General features: G+C 32.0%; 1 protein-coding gene across 2 annotated transcripts in view; it reads left to right on the top strand.

Moving 5' to 3' along the window:
* Positions 1-17,422, top strand: part of LOC106464549 (carnitine O-palmitoyltransferase 1, liver isoform-like) — a 101,355-nt gene that overhangs the window by 69,040 nt on the left and 14,893 nt on the right. For both annotated transcript variants that reach the window (XM_022392283.1, XM_013924694.2), the window contains exons 13-18: positions 6,219-6,266; positions 6,782-6,889; positions 7,466-7,491; positions 7,902-7,967; positions 14,702-14,786; positions 16,842-17,006. In XM_022392283.1, the coding sequence (XP_022247991.1) occupies positions 6,219-6,266; positions 6,782-6,889; positions 7,466-7,491; positions 7,902-7,967; positions 14,702-14,786; positions 16,842-17,006 (498 nt within the window). The remainder of the gene's footprint in view (positions 1-6,218; positions 6,267-6,781; positions 6,890-7,465; positions 7,492-7,901; positions 7,968-14,701; positions 14,787-16,841; positions 17,007-17,422) is intronic.

Here is a 17,422-nt window from a genome sequence, read left to right as displayed (position 1 = left end):
ACGTGGCACATGTGCACTTATGTTACTTTATCCAATGATATAAAATTGACCTTTAGTCTCTACAAAGTGACCTGTCTTTGGCTGCTGTGTTTTAGTGGACTAGTATTTTGTAAAATACAGTCACATTGCAATTATTATACATTATATATGTATATAGATTATTAATATTTAGAAATAATCTCTTAAACCTATTTTTCTTAAAACATAGAACAGTATATAAAGAAGTAAAGCAAACATTTATCTCTTCTAGTTCCAACCTTTGTACACAGTTGCTGCTTGTTATAGCTTGCTAAGGCTTAAGAAATTTTGCATGTGGAAGATGTGAAACAAAATATTTTTTTTAGGTTTTATATATACATTTGAATAACCAAAAAATGATAAATTATTATATTGATACCATAGAACACAATTATAATTTGTCAATTTTAGTAACTAAGCTGTATTTGGGTTTAAAAAAATATAAATTGTGAGCAGACTAAAGACTCGAGTTACCTCTATGCTGTTTTGTATTAAAGAAAGAGATAACGCCATATTATTTGAAAATGGCTGAGAAAGCCACTAGGGGGACATTCTGAGCTTTTGATTGGTTATTTCTCATGTCATATACAGAAGTATGTATATATAAGGGACCATTTCCAAAAATGAACAGTAAGGTGAGTGGGGCCACTGAATTTGATTCAGTACATGAGTGATATCTCAACAAATAGAAAAGATAGGAGGTTCTTATTTTATATTCTAGCTTGTCAATATCAGTGATTTGAGTTCCTAATTTGTACAAAACTATAGACTTTGTATTTTGACATTGCAAACATCTAATTTGAACCAGTGCTGCATTCAACATACCACTTGACACACAAAAATTGATGTTTAGGTGTATTTTTTAGTATTTACTTTTAACTTAGGAAATTAAATAATGTATAATACTAAAATTTGAATTATAATCTACAGTTTAATAACGAACTTAATGACAAATTCATAAAATAGTAGTTCATTAAAATTTTAAATGCGAGTCAACAAATGTGATAACATGGCCTTTGACCCATGACCCGTGTGGAAAGGGTTAAAACATGATCTTGTTTTTTTTAGTGTTATTTAGTCCAACTTGAATTTAATCTTGATCAGTCTGGTATTAAAATATGGTAAGCTAGAAAGGAAAAAGTCATGCTTGTTCCCATGTCACATTATGTAAATTACTTGTTTTACACTTTTGTGCTCCAACAGACTCAAATATATTACAATTTTTTGTCTTCCACACAATTAAATTACTCATGATATTGTTGGAATACATCAAGGTGAAACATGCTGTACTTATTTTGTTTGTTGACAACATGTAATTGCATTAATTTTTTAATGATATGCTTTTACATTTCATTAAAAGATACATATTTGGACAGAAAACTGGCAATTAGATATTTTTTACCGAATTTGACTTTTATTGTCTGTTCATCTACATCTTTTAGACTTGTATATGACCCCAAAGTGACCATCAGTTGTTTTCATACTATAACTTCACGAAATTTCACAAGCTTTCAGTAAAATCTTTTGTGTACAAAAAAATCAGGTTTTTAAAATTAAATATTTGTACTAAACATTTGTTCATGAATATATGGAGTCAGAGTGTTGACTGTTACAAGTGCAAAGTGATTTTCATGTTAAAATGAAAAATACTTTTCTTCACCTGAAAATTGTCAAATTCTGAAACGGTACCACCTCATTTCACCCAAAGCTATCTCGACTTTGATTTGCCCTCCAAGCATTGCTAAAATTTTCAAAAGCACGCCAGTCTTTTATATCCTTTCATTTTTGCACCATTGCAGTAACATATGCTGGTCATGTGACTACCTTCCACCAATCATACTGCACCACCTATACTAGTGCAGGTAACTCCCTCTATCATTGCAGCACAATACTCACATTCTTGATTGGTATTCCACTGTACAGATGTGTTTTAACTCATGTGACTACAAGATTTTGATTGTGTTTGATCTCAAAGTTATATCAGTTTTAACTTTTTGTGTTTGATTTCCATTGTATTTATTCGTTTGTTTTAGAAATGTTTCTGTTTCTCAATTCTACTTTGTTCTTATGAATTCAAGATTTAATATGGCAGATGATAAAATTCCTGCCATAAGTAGAACTCTAGTTCACGAGTCTCAGGGTCGAGGATGTCTGCTGGGGAAGTGCAAGCTTCAATTCCCTGGGAGTTCGTGTCTTTCAATCAGCCAACGATTTTTTCCTTTCATGTTACAACTTTTGGGAAAAGGGATATAGCTACGGTGTGGAAATTGTTCTTCTACAGCACTGTTACTGCATTTCCACATAATCTGCTGGGTTAGGTATTGTTCTTTTCCCATGAGATCTGTAGTAAATTTTTCAGTGTGTATTTCTCACTCCCTCTAAGTATACCCATGTTCAGTGACTTTCTGTCAGCTTGTGTGGATGAACCTAATTGCCACACTCGATAATTTAGGTCATTTGTGTATTCTCTGCTAACTGTTGGGTACATTAGATTTTTATACTTCTTTTTACCATCTAGGTTAATTTAGTTTAAACTTGCATTTGGAGTTTTATTATTCCTTTGTTTTTGTTTACATTTGTACTTCTTTTCACTGTTAATGTTATTTTGTTTGTAAGTTCTTTTTTCTTACTATGTCATATCTAATTGGAGATTAGATTTGAATTAAACTTTGTTATTGTTAACTGGGTTTGGAGTTTTGTTATTCCTTTGTTTGCATTTTTACTTCTTTTCAATGTTAATGTTATTTTGTTTGGAAGTTCCTTTTTCTTTACTATGTCATGTCATACTATGTCATTATTGCGGATTAGATTTGAGTTAAACTTTGTTATTGCTAACTGGGTACCTTTTTATTCTCATGTTCTTTAGGGTAGGTTTTATTTTTGTGTCCTTTGTCTTGTAGATTCTTTGAGTGGACTTATATGTTCAATATTTAAAGGTCATTTATCTTTCCTTCAGTGGTTTTGTACTTTAGGTGTTACTTACTGTTGTAGGTCAACTTTCATAGTTTTGCAGATTTATTTTTATGTTCTTTGTAGACTTTATATGTTTTGTTAGTTCATTAGTAATGAATACTTTCTCTGAGTATGTTTAGTTATTTGTCTTTTTGGCTACACTTCACTTGCCTGGGTCTTCAGACTCTCTATTACATGGATGACTGGCTTCTGTTCGCCTCTTCCCGTGCCTAGGCAGTCACTCACATCTGCTTACTTCTTTGAGATGATGCTTGGGTGGGATTTCTCATCAAGTTGGAGAGGTCTTTTACTATCCCCTCACTGTGTCTTATTCATTTTGGGGTTCTCTTCACTTCTCGTCTCAGTTGAGCCCAGCCTTCTCCACTTCAGCTCTGGGATATGAAGTGGGCAGTTACGAAGGCTCTACCTTCTCCTTCTTGCTCTCTCTGCACGAGAGGTTATATCTCTTTTAGGGTTGTGGCTTCCTTGGAAGCTCTCATTCCCTTAGCTTGAGCACATATGCATTCCCATCCTTGGGTGCTTCTTGATCAGTGGAATGCCCCCCAAGATCCCTTGGACCATCCCATTTCCCTTCCACCTGGGATCAGGGCTGATCTTGCTTGGTGGCTTGACAGAGAATTGACCTCAGTGGGGGTTCCCATTCCTCTACCTTGTCCGGAGTCTCATCTGTTTACAGATGCTTCCTTGGTGGGTTTGGGGGAGGATGGGGCTTTCCTCGATTCCCCAGAGATTTCAAGTCGGTAGTCAGTCGTGGAGGTTACTCTCCATTTCCACATCCTTGAACCTTTGGCAGTTCATTGGGCTCTGTATCATTTCCTCCCATTCTTGTGGGGTTGGGTGGTTATGGTTCATTCTGATGATTCCACTGTCGTCAGCTATATTACCAAGCATGGGGGAAATCAACTCCAGATATGTAAGTTTTCAGACTCTAGATCTCCTGTACTAGGCCAGAGTTATGAATCTTGTGGCTGATTGCTTATCGCGTCTGAACCTATGGTGTGGTCCCTTCATCCTCAGGTTTTCCGATGGATGTATTCTCAACTGGGAACTCCACATATTTATGCAATTCCCACTCAATGGAATGCCAAATTTCCTTCCTTTTTTGGTCTCCAGTTCCTCATCCAACAGCTCTGGAGGTGGATGCTTTTAGTCCAGATTGAAGGGACTTCGACTATATGTCTACCCTCTAGTCAGATTCCTCTTCTGTGTCTTTTCCCTTATCCAGATCACTTCTTGTTTTCTGCTGGTTGCTCTGTATTGGCTGGCTCAGATTTGGTTCCCTCTGCTCTGGTCTTTACAGGAGCTACAGTCCCTGCCCTTATCTCCGTTCTGATCTCTCCTCTGACAGCTGAGATCAGACTTTTTTATCCCACATCACCACACTCCAGCTTCATGTGTGACTTTTGTCCGGTCCCGTGCCTTAGTTCTGGGACTCACCCCTTGTGTAGTGTCTTTCCTTGTCTATGTACCAGAGGCATTGGTCTTACTTCAGACTTTGGTCTATTGGCCATGGCTTCTGAACATCCATCCTTCTGTTCTTCACCTGTCCCAGTTCTTCATCTAGTTGTTTGTTCAGCATTTGTCTGTTTCAACTGTTGCTCTTTATAGGGCCACCCTGTCAAACACCTTCTTTTCTCCCACTTCTGGAATGCCTTCTCTTCCCCAGTTATTGCCCTCCTTTTCTGTTCCTTTCATCTGGTCCATCTTTCATGTTCCTTTGTTATGCTGGATTGGGATCTCAATTTTTCTCCTTCATGCCCTGTCTAGTTCTCCCTTTGAATTTATTGCAATGTGTTCCTTGTACCTTTTTTCCCTGAAGACTTATTTCCTCCCCTTCCTGGCATGCAGTTGTCCTTGTTCCGATATTTATGATATTAATGTTTCCCACATCCTTTACCATTCCTTGTATGTTCTCCACTATGTGGATCAAGCCTTTCTTCCCAGGACATTGGCCGCCCAGGAAGGTTGTGGAGCCTTTTCTCCTATTTCCTTACCTACCTTTTTTCACCTGTTCTCTTGTTTGTATCCAGATTGTCTACTTTGTCTAGTTCGTTACCTGCTATGTTATATGGCTCATACTGACTTCTTTTATGGTTCTCGTTCCATCTGTTTGTACATCTTAATTAATTTTATAATAATAAATAAGGAATATACATGAAAAACAAGAAATATGGTACTTAACCGTGTCCTCTTTTTTTTGTTGTTGTTGACTATTGATGAAAGTTAAGCCTACTTTTTATAATAACTTATTTGATTAAATAATGCACCTCAAAATACAGAGTAATATAATGCACAAAGCAAACAATATTCTATAATTATCATAATTTATTTGGCTTTCTAACTATGTAATAAGAGCCTTTAAAAATTTAGCTAAGCTTGTCGATGTGAATACTGTGAGAGAAAGTTTCAAACTAGAGTTGAAATAGACAATACTCTGTAGAGAAACAATGTAATATAATATGTCATTTGATAGATTAAACCTTGTCTTTCTAATATAGTATAAAACTTGAGGGAGAACTACTGGCAATTTGTGAAACAGGATGTGACAGATGGGCATGGCAAATGTTTGTGATTTTGTAGTTTATGGCTCTATAAAGTAATAAGATTGAAGGCTATAAAAATTATACTTTGCCTGAGTAATAATGAGTAATTTATGTTAAATTCCATACTTCTCAGAGAGGTGGTAAATAAAATAGAGAAGAGGGGAGATCTAGAAAACAAATGTCACAATTCTCATAATAGGAGAGATTGAGAATTTTTTAAAATATTTCCTTATAAAATTAAAACCTTATATTATATTAACATTTGATTTATTAACAATGTTTTGATGCCAAGTTTATTCCTATGCAATGATAATAAAGCAGCTTAATTACATCTTGAATGTAACTCTAAAAAAGTTGTGACATGCACACTTTGACCTACCCGTAGATAGAGGGTTAGAGTGAAGTATTGGAAAATATAATTGAAGATGGATTTGCTTTTATCTTATGGATCTAAAATGCAATATGTATTAATGTTTGTGTAGATGAAATATAAATGTTAAAATTGTAAAATTCTGTCATGTTTATATCACTTGTTGGTACTGAATTGTCTAAGCAAAATTTAGGTTAGTATTTTATTTTTAACGATTTTTATGTAAATATTTAACATTGAAGAAAAAGGGTACATTTGTTTTCACTTTAATATGCAGAATTTTAATTTCTGTCACATATGTTGTTGTTTTTCAGGCAGCCTTCTGTGTAGTTTTAGAAGATGAAAGCTTTGAATTTGACCCTGTAAGTTTCAAGACATTAAAAACAAATCCTTGAATGAGACCTTATTTCACATTCATAAATATTTTAGTTGTTTTATTCCTATAAACTTGATTTAAGGTTGTAAACTATCTTTTTTTAAATTTGTTGATGATAAAATGATTTCACAAAGTTATCTTTTTTCTAGTAAATATTTTATGGAAATTCGTAACTTGTTGGTTATATTCCTAAGTTTAAAATTATTTTTTTGTATAAAATAAAGTTTAAAGTATAAAAAAATTGAAACTTATTTTACTTGTTGTATTTTTAACTTTCAAAAATAAAAGTAATTGATGATAATAGATACATTTTAATTTGACTTTGTATAACTTTAATGAGTATTGTGGATTATATAAGTCTCAGTACCTTTGTTGCATTATCCTACTATAAGTGTTCTGATGTTTCTTAGAAAAAAACTTAGATTAAAAAATAAATCTCAGGTAAAACCCTTTTTACCTATAAAAGTGTCATGTTGATGTGATTTATTCTCTTGGCCTCAGAAAGATTCTTCAGAGCTGGATCGATTTAGTCAATTATTACTACATGGGAAAGGATATGACAGATGGTATGATAAATCGTTTAATCTGGTTGTGACCAGAAATGGAAGGGTGAGTGAGACTTCAAAGCACTTAACTGTTTAGTTGGTTGTAATTTATACTTGATAAAAAATAGTTCAGTGCTTTAAATCTCTAAAATAGTGTATATTATTATAGATTTTTGTGTTTAAAAAATAATAATGTAACATATAAAACAGTGAATTATTCAATATTTTATTGAATAATTTACCTAATACATTATGTTCTATAATATTACATGTCTGTTTTAACATTTAATATAAATACATTGTATTAATTTTTGTGTGGCAAGTTTCAGTAAGACACTGTTAACTTGTCCATGGTTTTTACTTTAAAAAGCTATGTTTTTATTACAATATACATTTCAACAAAGTAATATTACTGCCAGTTTATTATTGTCTTATAATATACTTGTATGTTGACATTGTATGTTTGTTAGTAAGATGCTCAGAGTTGTTTCACATTTGTGAAAGCTAATGAAGTGGTAGAATTGTAATTATATTGGATCTTAAAAGTATAATGATAGGATATAAAATGTTAGTTTAAGAATTTGTAGTACATAAAAAAAAATGTAACTTAGTCTGACATGATATATTGTCTCATTTTTAGATTGGGTTTAATGCAGAACATTCCTGGTAAGTGTTTGTCATATTATTTAATTTTATTTGCAAAATAAAATTTTTTTGTAAAAATGGGTTACATTTGATTAATTTAATACTAAATTAAGCTGTAATGTGTACAGCAACATAGATATGAGGAATTTCTAGCTGCTTTTAAACAAAATAAAACATCTTTGAAATTGTTTCTGCAGACAATTTGTAAATGTTGTGTGTAACACCCAAAGTTGTTCCAGGAAGTACTGTTATCACTATCAGGGACAATTGTACTGGTTATGATTAATGAATGGTAGCTGGAACTATTACATAATTGTGCTATTTGAAAACTTAATTTGTCTCTTTTTGCATGATTAAAACATTTACAAGGGGAAAATATTGTCATGGCCGAAAATAGTAATATCTTAAATGTTTTTGTTTTTTTTTGGCAGGGCTGATGCACCAATTATGGCTCATCTCTGGGAGTTTTGCCTTTCTGAAGACTTTATCAACCTTGGGTAAAAAATTAAAGTATAGAATGCTTAAGGAGTTTGACATGCTGTTAAAACAATGTTTTTATACTTACTTTTTGTTAGGAATGTTAATAAAGTTCTGTAGGAAAACTTCATAATTTGGTGGAAAATAACAAAGTAAATTGTTGTAGTTGACTTATTTAAGCCAAATTTAACATCAAAATGTAAGTCATAATGTATATAAAAATGAAATAATGCTCTCTATTTTCTTATATATGTTAAGAAGTTATACTGACAGTAATATATGCAGTTAATGTAGTGTCTCCAACCAAGTTAGTCGACTGTTTAAAAATTGCCATTGTAGGAAATTTGGTGTATAGCCATAACGAACCTGGTTATGTGAATTCCATAAGCTTAGAAACTGATATTGCATGAAAACAAAATTAATACCTGTTGATGGATTAGGTAGTATACAACTTTTGTATCACTCTGTATGTTGTTATAGGCAGATATTAATATAGTAACAAATCATGCCAAGGAATTATCATAGCTTGTGATGGATTATAACCAACTTCACAGTCATGGAAGTTTTTATTCTGTTTCTTGTTTTAAAGTGCACTTTTCTCAAGTGGGCCATTTTCTTTGTGTTTCAAAGGAGAGATAGAGGGATGTCAACCATACTGGTCTAAATACAGGGAATGAATAGATCTATTCATCATGTTGATATAGAAAGTTTCTTTTATGTTCCAAAGCAGCAATTACATCCAAAATTTAGTATTTCTTGCTATAAAATTAGCCAACTGTATAAAAATACTCTTCATCAGTAGAGATTGGAGATTGACTGAACAAATCACTATAATCAATAAATTGAAACTTGGGTTTCCAATTATTAGTATTTTCGATTATTCCAGCTATCCAGCAATAAAAATATTGCCATTAGATGTTTGATTATTATTTTAAATTAATTCACCTTTATTCAGCTTAACTCTCTCTACACGGGCTCGGTCAGTTTGACCTTTTTGTACTTGGATAAAGCCTTTATAGGTTTGATACTACTAACTTTTGATATAGTCTGTATATCTTCACAAAATTTGGCAGTCTTTCAGTAAACATTATAAGCCTTTCATATACAAAAAATCATATTTTTTAGAGAAGTATTTTTAATAAACTAAAAAAAAGATTTGTCCTTGAATATATTGAGTATTTGTTTTGAATAGTCTGTGTGCAAAGTGATTTTCATGTTAAAATTAGAAATATTTTTCTTCATCTCAAAAATCCCAAATTTCATTTGTGTAATCTCTAAAACCTTCTAAATACATTTCAAATGCTTGTTTTCAGTAAAACTATATTTTATCTGTTATTTTCTCTACCCTAACTCTATACAAGGTTGATCAATTTGACTGACCTTGTAACTACCAAAAAATAAAAAAATAAATCTAAGTTACCCTCCTTTTCTTTCTAGGGTGACTTCAAATATAGCACAGAACTACATTTGTTTATCCTAAGTAGCTTTAAACTCATAACTGTATACATCTATTTATAATTAAATTTTATTGTTTTATTGCCTTTTTGATTGCCCTTTGAACCATGTCTAACTACTATTTGCATCATTATAAGTTGTAAATCACATGAGGAATGTGCAGCTCATGTTAAGCTATCAAATTACATTACCCACGAGCCACTCTGAGCTGCTCATGTGCATTCCTTGTGAACTTTTTTTTATATTATTATTATTATAGTTTATTTTACCTAATCTAACCTTCATTAACCTAAAGAGATATCTATTTTTACATTTTAGTTACTTTTATAATAATAAAGAATAAACAAAAAAACAAGAAATAAAGTACTTACCTGATTATTCCTTTTTTGTTCTCAACTGTCAATGACTTTTTTATACTAATAGTAGTTGTGCATTAAATAATCTTTATTTGATTAAATAATGCACCAAAGAACATAGACTAATAACATGCACAAAGCAGACAATTTCCTCTAACAATCACAATTTTTCTGGCTTTCTAGCTATGCGACAAGAGTCGTTACAAATGCATTCCAGCTAGCCATTGTGATTCCTGTGGGAACCAAAGTTGTATTACAAGTGAAATTGTCTATTCTGTGTTAAGAACACAATGTAATAAAATACGTCATTTGATAGATGAAAACCTTGGTTTTTTATTGGTTATAGGTAATATATAATTAAACATAAGAGAGAACTATTAACAAATCCTGAAAGAGAGGATGTGACAGGTGGGTGTGGTAGGAGAGGGCTGATTTTTTGTTTGATAGCTCTGTAACTAAACAAAATTGAAGGATATAAAAATTATAGTGAGTAATTTATGTTTAATTTCGTACATTTTGGAGGGGTGGTGAATAAAATAGAGAAGAGAAGATACCTAGAGAAAATGTGTCACGTGTGTCACACTAGTGGAAATTCAGGATTTTTTATATATTTCCTTGTAGAACTTAAAACATATATACTATTAAAATATGGATTATTAGCTAAGATTTTATGCTATACTAATTGGTATAACAAAAAGTAGTTTAATAAAATTTTGAATGTAAGACACTAAAATCTTGTGGCATGCGCAGTACAGGATACCTGTGGCGATAGGGTTAATTGGTTAGTGTCATGAGTCAAGAAAATAATCATCTAATTGAAATTAGAGTTTCTGATTATTACTGTTTTCAGTTATTCCAACTATTCAAGTAAACGAACTATTACAATATTTTTGTTTATTTGTTGCTTACTTGATAGTCTGGATGTTTTCTGCCCACTGCAGACATCGAAACACATTTTTTTAGGGTTAGAAGTTATATTTTAAGCCATCTCATGTAAGAATAATAAATTAGTCAAATGTGATTAATTTATGAGGAAATTAGTAAATTCCACTAATTTCCCAGCTATAATTATCAGAAATTCCAACAAGGTATCCTACTTCTGCTTATACACATAGCTATTCTCGTTTAGTGCTGCCCTCTGTTTGCAAAATTTTTTTCGCATCCCACAAGCATATTATTCTTACGTACCCTCTTGGTTCACGTGGTTTAACTGATTCATGCATGCAACTTATCATGTGACAAACCTCCACCAATAGATGTGCCTCACACACATGACTCCCTCTATGCTATTCTACCTAACTGCCACTTCTCGTTTGGCAGTGCTTGTATTAAGAAGTTTTCTTTAGTGCTCTCTCAAATCGAATTTGAATTTTTGTACCATTAATTTCTATTTTACAACCTATAATTTCCATTTTAATATTTTGTAGTGGCCTTATTTCACTTTTGAAACCCAGTTATCGAAATTTATTAATTTTCTGTGTTTGTCTTTCTTTGCCAACACAGTCGTGTTTGGATTACATTATGAATTCCAAAATAAATGTTGCCACATAAGAGATTGTACCTTCTACCAGCACATTTATTCAAGCTTCAGGTGGGGGTAACTCGACTTTGAAATTATCAGCAATTATTCCTCAAGAGATTGATCATTAGTTGAACCAACCTTCTTCTCCTGGTGTTGCCCAACTTCCTACTGAATGTATTCGGGACAACGGCGGTTTTGACAGCCTTTTTCCTTCATATGAATTTGTTGTGTCTTCCCCGGTTACTCCTGTGGATTCTGTTTGGCCTAATACAGCTTTTTTTTTTACATTATCCCTTTCCTCAATATCCTATAATCCTCTCTCTTCCTTGTTACAGGATATTCCTTTCTCTCAGTATTTTGTATTTTCACCCTCTCTTGATATTGGAGTGTTTTGTATCTTAGTTATGTGATGGTGGGAGCATGCCTCACCCTCTGTGGGCTGTGGACTAGTTCAATTTGGCCTTCCATCAGGCTGATTTTCTGTTCCTGGATTCGCAACACTTGGAATCCATTTTACCCATTTGGGGGGCGGATCCTGATTCTCCTGTTCTTTTGTACCATACCTAATTTTTTCACCTTCATTTTACCCTCATGACTGTCATATGGTACTTGTCCATCATCTACCTTCTCTCTGAGGTGATCCACTATGATCCTGAGGGTTTTTCAGGGGATACATTTGCTCTAATTACCTCCTTGTTGGCACATTTGTTGACCTCGGTTCTTTCTTTACATATTTGGTTCCTCTGTTGTTGGGATCTTTTGGGGAGAGACATGATTTTGTCCCACGTTTGTTTACCATCTCCTTATCTTTGGAACTTATGCCTCTCCCCTTTTCTCCATTGGTCGACAGCAATCGACTCTTTCCTTGTTGGTTGATCATTTATCTCACACAGAGCCTGGACAATCTCCTATATCTGTTCCCTGTCCTACCCCTTCCCAACTCTTACCCGTTCCTTCCACAAGGGGATCTTATTCTTGTCATTTTATTTGATGTTTAGTGTTGTATCGGTGACTACCCTGTGGGTTCCGGACTGGTGGAGGCTTTTTTATCCCAGTTTGATCATCTATAGCACAGTTTTGCCAGGGAACTATGGGTCCTTCAAGTTTTATCAGAGGGACTTGTCATCCATTTCCTCTCCCTTACCTTGGGATCCTTCCACATGTCGGTGTCTATACGAGGCAGTACAAGATCTTCTCTCTTCTCCAGGGTTTTATTCCAGGCTGTTTTTGGTCTCCAAGAAAACTGGAGACTGGCAGCCTCAATCACTTCTTGGTACCACCTCGTTTTACCATACAGTCATATTGAGACAATCGAGACACTACCTTTGGTTTATTCATCATGGGGTGTTTTATCAATTTATTGCTCTTCATTTCGGGCTTGCTGCAGCCCTGTATGTCTTTTGTCAGGTGGTCAAGGCTTTTATGGGTCTTATGGACACTTGAGGGTTGCACTTCCACCATTACTTTGTTTAAAATATTGATATTTATAATCATGAGACTAACTTAAGCTATGAATTTGCTTATTGGCATAAAATTCAACCTATTTAAGTTTAATCTACAAGCAGCTGCCTTTCAAGGTATTTTTCTGACTTAGCAAATTCTATGAATTGTTTGAGAACATTTAATAAAGGTCAGATAATGAGCTGTCAGTTGATTGGTCAACTGATAGTATTTAATCTATTTACCCTTTCAACATATATCGGTGGTTTTCAAACTTTACAAAGCCATGGAGCCCTCTTGTTTCATTCCATCCATCACGAAACCTTAACACTTAACCACCCTTAAAATGCAGTTACATACATTTCTTACTTAGTTTGCTTGTGTACATAACTGTGTAGAGAAGACAGAATATCAACTGACTCATAATGTTTAAAAATATATTTGGTCCCCGATGGATTGACACCCAATAATTAGAAAACTACCATTATTTGTTGTATTTGTGGGGGAATCCCTAATGCCCTTTTGAGGAACACTGAGGTTCCATAGAACACAGTTTAGAAACCACTGATATATATATAATAAAAAAACAACATCTGTCGGTCAGTCTGTGCATGTATACATGTTCACTCACCTGGAAACCCAATATTTGCATTGGTTAACTGTACAGTAGTAGTCTTACATTTATACAAGTGCAAAAGTGAATGACATTTAATGTGCATTGTGCAAGATGAGTGCAAAACTACAGCATTTATGACATTAACTTTAAAGACAGTTGCTTCAGTAATATGAACAAATGCACAGAGAAACACATTAAGTTAATTATTTACCCTTACAGGGCTTGTAAATAATGCAATACCATTACCTTTCAATACAAATTCCAACAGTTGCTTAAAAATTGACAATTAGGCTTAAAATTTAAATATGCTTCATAAATGAAACATGAACTTACCTATTCTATAATCTGCAACAGTTAGCCTTAATAGTCATTGCCATAACTTCATTCATTTTTGTTGCTCTACGATTAACACATTGTGCAAAACAAAATAATTAAAGGTTTCAGAATATACAAATGTGATTTAGACACACATATATATACTCAAGAAATTTACAAAAAACACATGACAATTAATTTTTACACTTCTTGATATCATAGTTTAAAAAATTAATACAGGCACTTAAGAAGCTACAATTAGGCCTAAAGTTTAAATATGTTTCGTGCCTGAAGAATGAGTGTATCCGCTAGGGGAATAAAATATTATTATACCCGATGCTTTTTAATACTTTAGGGGAGAGTAAAAAAAAATTTGATAGCATTATGGAAGGAAAAATAACTGAAATATTGAGAAATGAAAACAGTTGAGTTTTATACTTCTTGATACCATAATTTTAAAAATTTGCTATTTTATGATGTCACTTTATCAAGAGTTCAATCAAGAAAAATTCTCAAGATTTTATTCAAAGATGGCAATTATCCAGAAAGACAAGTGGTTTATTCAAAAAATTGTGCACAGAGATATATTTCATTTACAGTCATTTCATGTTTTTATACTTATTTACTTTAAAACAGTAACTCCATAATTTCGTATTCTGCTTAGTAGGTTTTTGTTTCATTCATGTCCAACTACATAACACAACAACAGCATTACTTAAAGGACTTATTAATTTATGAAATATATTCTTCTTACATATAGTATTCCACTTAATAATGTTGCATACATGAAAAATATCTTTGGGGTTTGGCTCATATGGCACAGTACACACTTTATATGTGGGAGGTGAGGATTTAGTCTTGTCTGTATCCTTTTTTTTTTGCTCTACAATGTTTCAATTGTAAAATAATTTTAGCACATACATCATATGTGATGCATGAATTTATCTCCTAGTATATATATATTAATATAAGAATTTTTGTGTAGTACTAAACTTCTTACATTATTTACTTATTGAAGAATAATTGTTCTATATAAATTGTTTCTAATAGCTACACTAAAGAAGGAAATGCATTGGGTGAGCTGACAGTTGAATTACCGACTCCTGTTCGTCTCAAGTGGGATATTAGTCAGGATGTAAGTAAAACATGGGAGGAATGTTTTTATTTGCACATTCACATTGTTTAATGAACTTACATAACTGATGGAATCATGTTAACTTGTTTCTTCATGATTACAGTAAGTATTTAATGAAGAAATATTTTTAAATTTGCAAGTAAACTGAGAAATATAAATATATGCTCTTTACTGATCAAAAGATAGATTCAGCTTTTCCTTCTGTTGTTTTAATTAAGAAATAAAATATTAGGATAATCTATAACTAATAAAGAAATCAGAGGTACTTTGTGTCAAAATTGTAAAAGTGGCTAAATGAGGTTTTCCATATTATTTATTTCAGACTGTTTTTAGAATATACATTTGATCTTTATGAATTAAAACCAATTATTTCCTTAAAGATTTTTTTTTTATTTTGTTTTTTTACCAAACTTTTACCAAAGGCATATTATGATCAGTTTTGAAAGCTTTTCCATTTTTATAGAGGTACCCCTTTTTGAAGCAATAAGATTTGCTTTGGGTAACTTAATGCATGATAATAATTTTAGTAACAATAGATAATAGTTCTAGATCTCGTCTACCCATTATACTTCTGAAACTTGCTTTGAATTTGATAGAGTAATGTTTAAACAAACAAAGTATTTACTTTTCCCTTCATAAATTTTATGTATTTTTTTAGATAGAAGGATTTATCTTGCATAAGTTCTGTTATTGAGCATTTCACAAGGCATTTATTTGCAGATGTGGTCATAGTTATTGTCTCCATTGTTGTATTAAATTTATTAAAGAAAATTAGAATTAATAATAATAAGATTGTTTTTTTTGTTTTTGTTTCATTATTTAAAAAAAATAGAATGAAGCCTTCACATAAGTTTCTCTATGAGACTTTTAATGATTTGTATATCAGTTGATTTTTGTAACCTTTCTCTGAAAACTTGCCTTTATTAAGAATCTTGTGAAAACTGCTTATTTTGTAGGTAATGTAACTTGAAATTATGGTCTAGGAAGAGTAGTATAAAAACAACTCTTCTCCATGTAGTCAGCTTCCCCAGAATTAGTTAATAGACATTTAACACTATCAAGTATTTTCAGTAAAGTATTAATTCTTACTTTATTTCATAAAATTATGCTTTATATGAAGCTGTAAAAGTAATTTCAGAATTGTAGATGGGACTTTTTACCTGGTAAAAAATTGAATTCTTACTGTCAAAAATTTCAAACAAACTTATGAAAAAGATTAAAAATTAAAAGACTGATTTGTCATGATTGAAGAAATTGGAAAACAATCTTAGATACTTAGTTACTTAGATCAATGATACTTAGTTATTTAGATCTAAGTTACAATCTTAGATACTTAGTTACTTAGATCTAAGTTACAATCTTAGATACTTAGTTACTTAGATCTAAGTTACAATCTTAGATACTTAGTTAAAAGAACGTTTCCACTGCCTGTCTCATATATTGGAATACTTCCATGCCACAGAACCACATTTAAGAAAATTAACTTAAAACATTATCAAATGTTGTTTTATTTAAATGTTTAAAAGTATGAATAAATATGATGACAGGTGTTAAATTGTATTTATTTTAGTTGACTTTAATCAGACGATTTTACCACTTTGGCATCTTTATTTTGTATTTTTTATTATTTGAAACCAAGTTAGAATGGTGATGTCTGTTTTAGGTCATGTTAATGTTTTGGAATTATGGCTTGTTACAATAAAATTAAGTTGGTTTATAATACAAAGTAATACTTTTTATTTTGTAAGTGTAGTGCTGTTAAATCCATGAATTAACTACTTCAAAAACACCTTAAAATGTAAAATACAAGAAATTTGTTGACGTATCGCAAACAAAAATGAGGAAAATTTATTAACTGAGCCTTATGGTAATCAAAGTTTTCTTGTTGCATGGTTTGCACAGAGCCTGAAAAGTCCTAAAGGCATTGTTTTCTTGTAGGTTCTTGTACTGATTAACTGTAATTCAATAAATACCATACATCATAATTTGTTTAATATCCAATTTACTAAAAAGTATTTCAGTTTATAGAAAACAAATTATTCTTTTACCCTGCAGTGTATTGATATAATTGAAAGCTGTGCAATCTCTGCTCGTACTCTTCTTGAGGATGTTGATCTTCATCTCTATATGCATGATGCGTATGGAAAAGGTATAATAAAGAAGTGTAAGGTCAGCCCAGATGCTTATATTCAGATGGCTCTTCAGTTGGCTTATTACAGAGTAAGTGGTGGAAACTAGTTATTATATTACATCTTAAAATTTATGAAATTTGTAAACCAAGTACATTAACCATTTTGTATGTCTGTTGCAAGATTTTCATTAAAAAGAAGTGTATGAGAGAGATGTTTAAAATTTGTATATCATCATTAAATAGTAAAACCTTATGCTAAAGTTGACAATAAACATTGTTTATATGTTTAACCCAAGGAGATTGTTATTTAACTCTTTCAAGACGAGTCACTGGTGAAAGACCAAATCATCGTGTTTGTTGACTCGCATTCAAAAGTTTATTGAACTACTATTCCATGAATTTATGTCAGTAATTTTGGTATCAAACTGTAGATTATAATTCAAGTTTTAGTACTATATATTACTCAATTGCTTAATTTAAAAGCAAATATTAAAAAACACAGATA

This window comes from Limulus polyphemus, unplaced genomic scaffold, assembly GCF_000517525.1.
Source record: "Limulus polyphemus unplaced genomic scaffold, Limulus_polyphemus-2.1.2 Scaffold1684, whole genome shotgun sequence".
NCBI lineage: Eukaryota > Metazoa > Arthropoda > Merostomata > Xiphosura > Limulidae > Limulus > Limulus polyphemus.
This window is presented reverse-complemented; position numbering and strand designations above follow the sequence as displayed.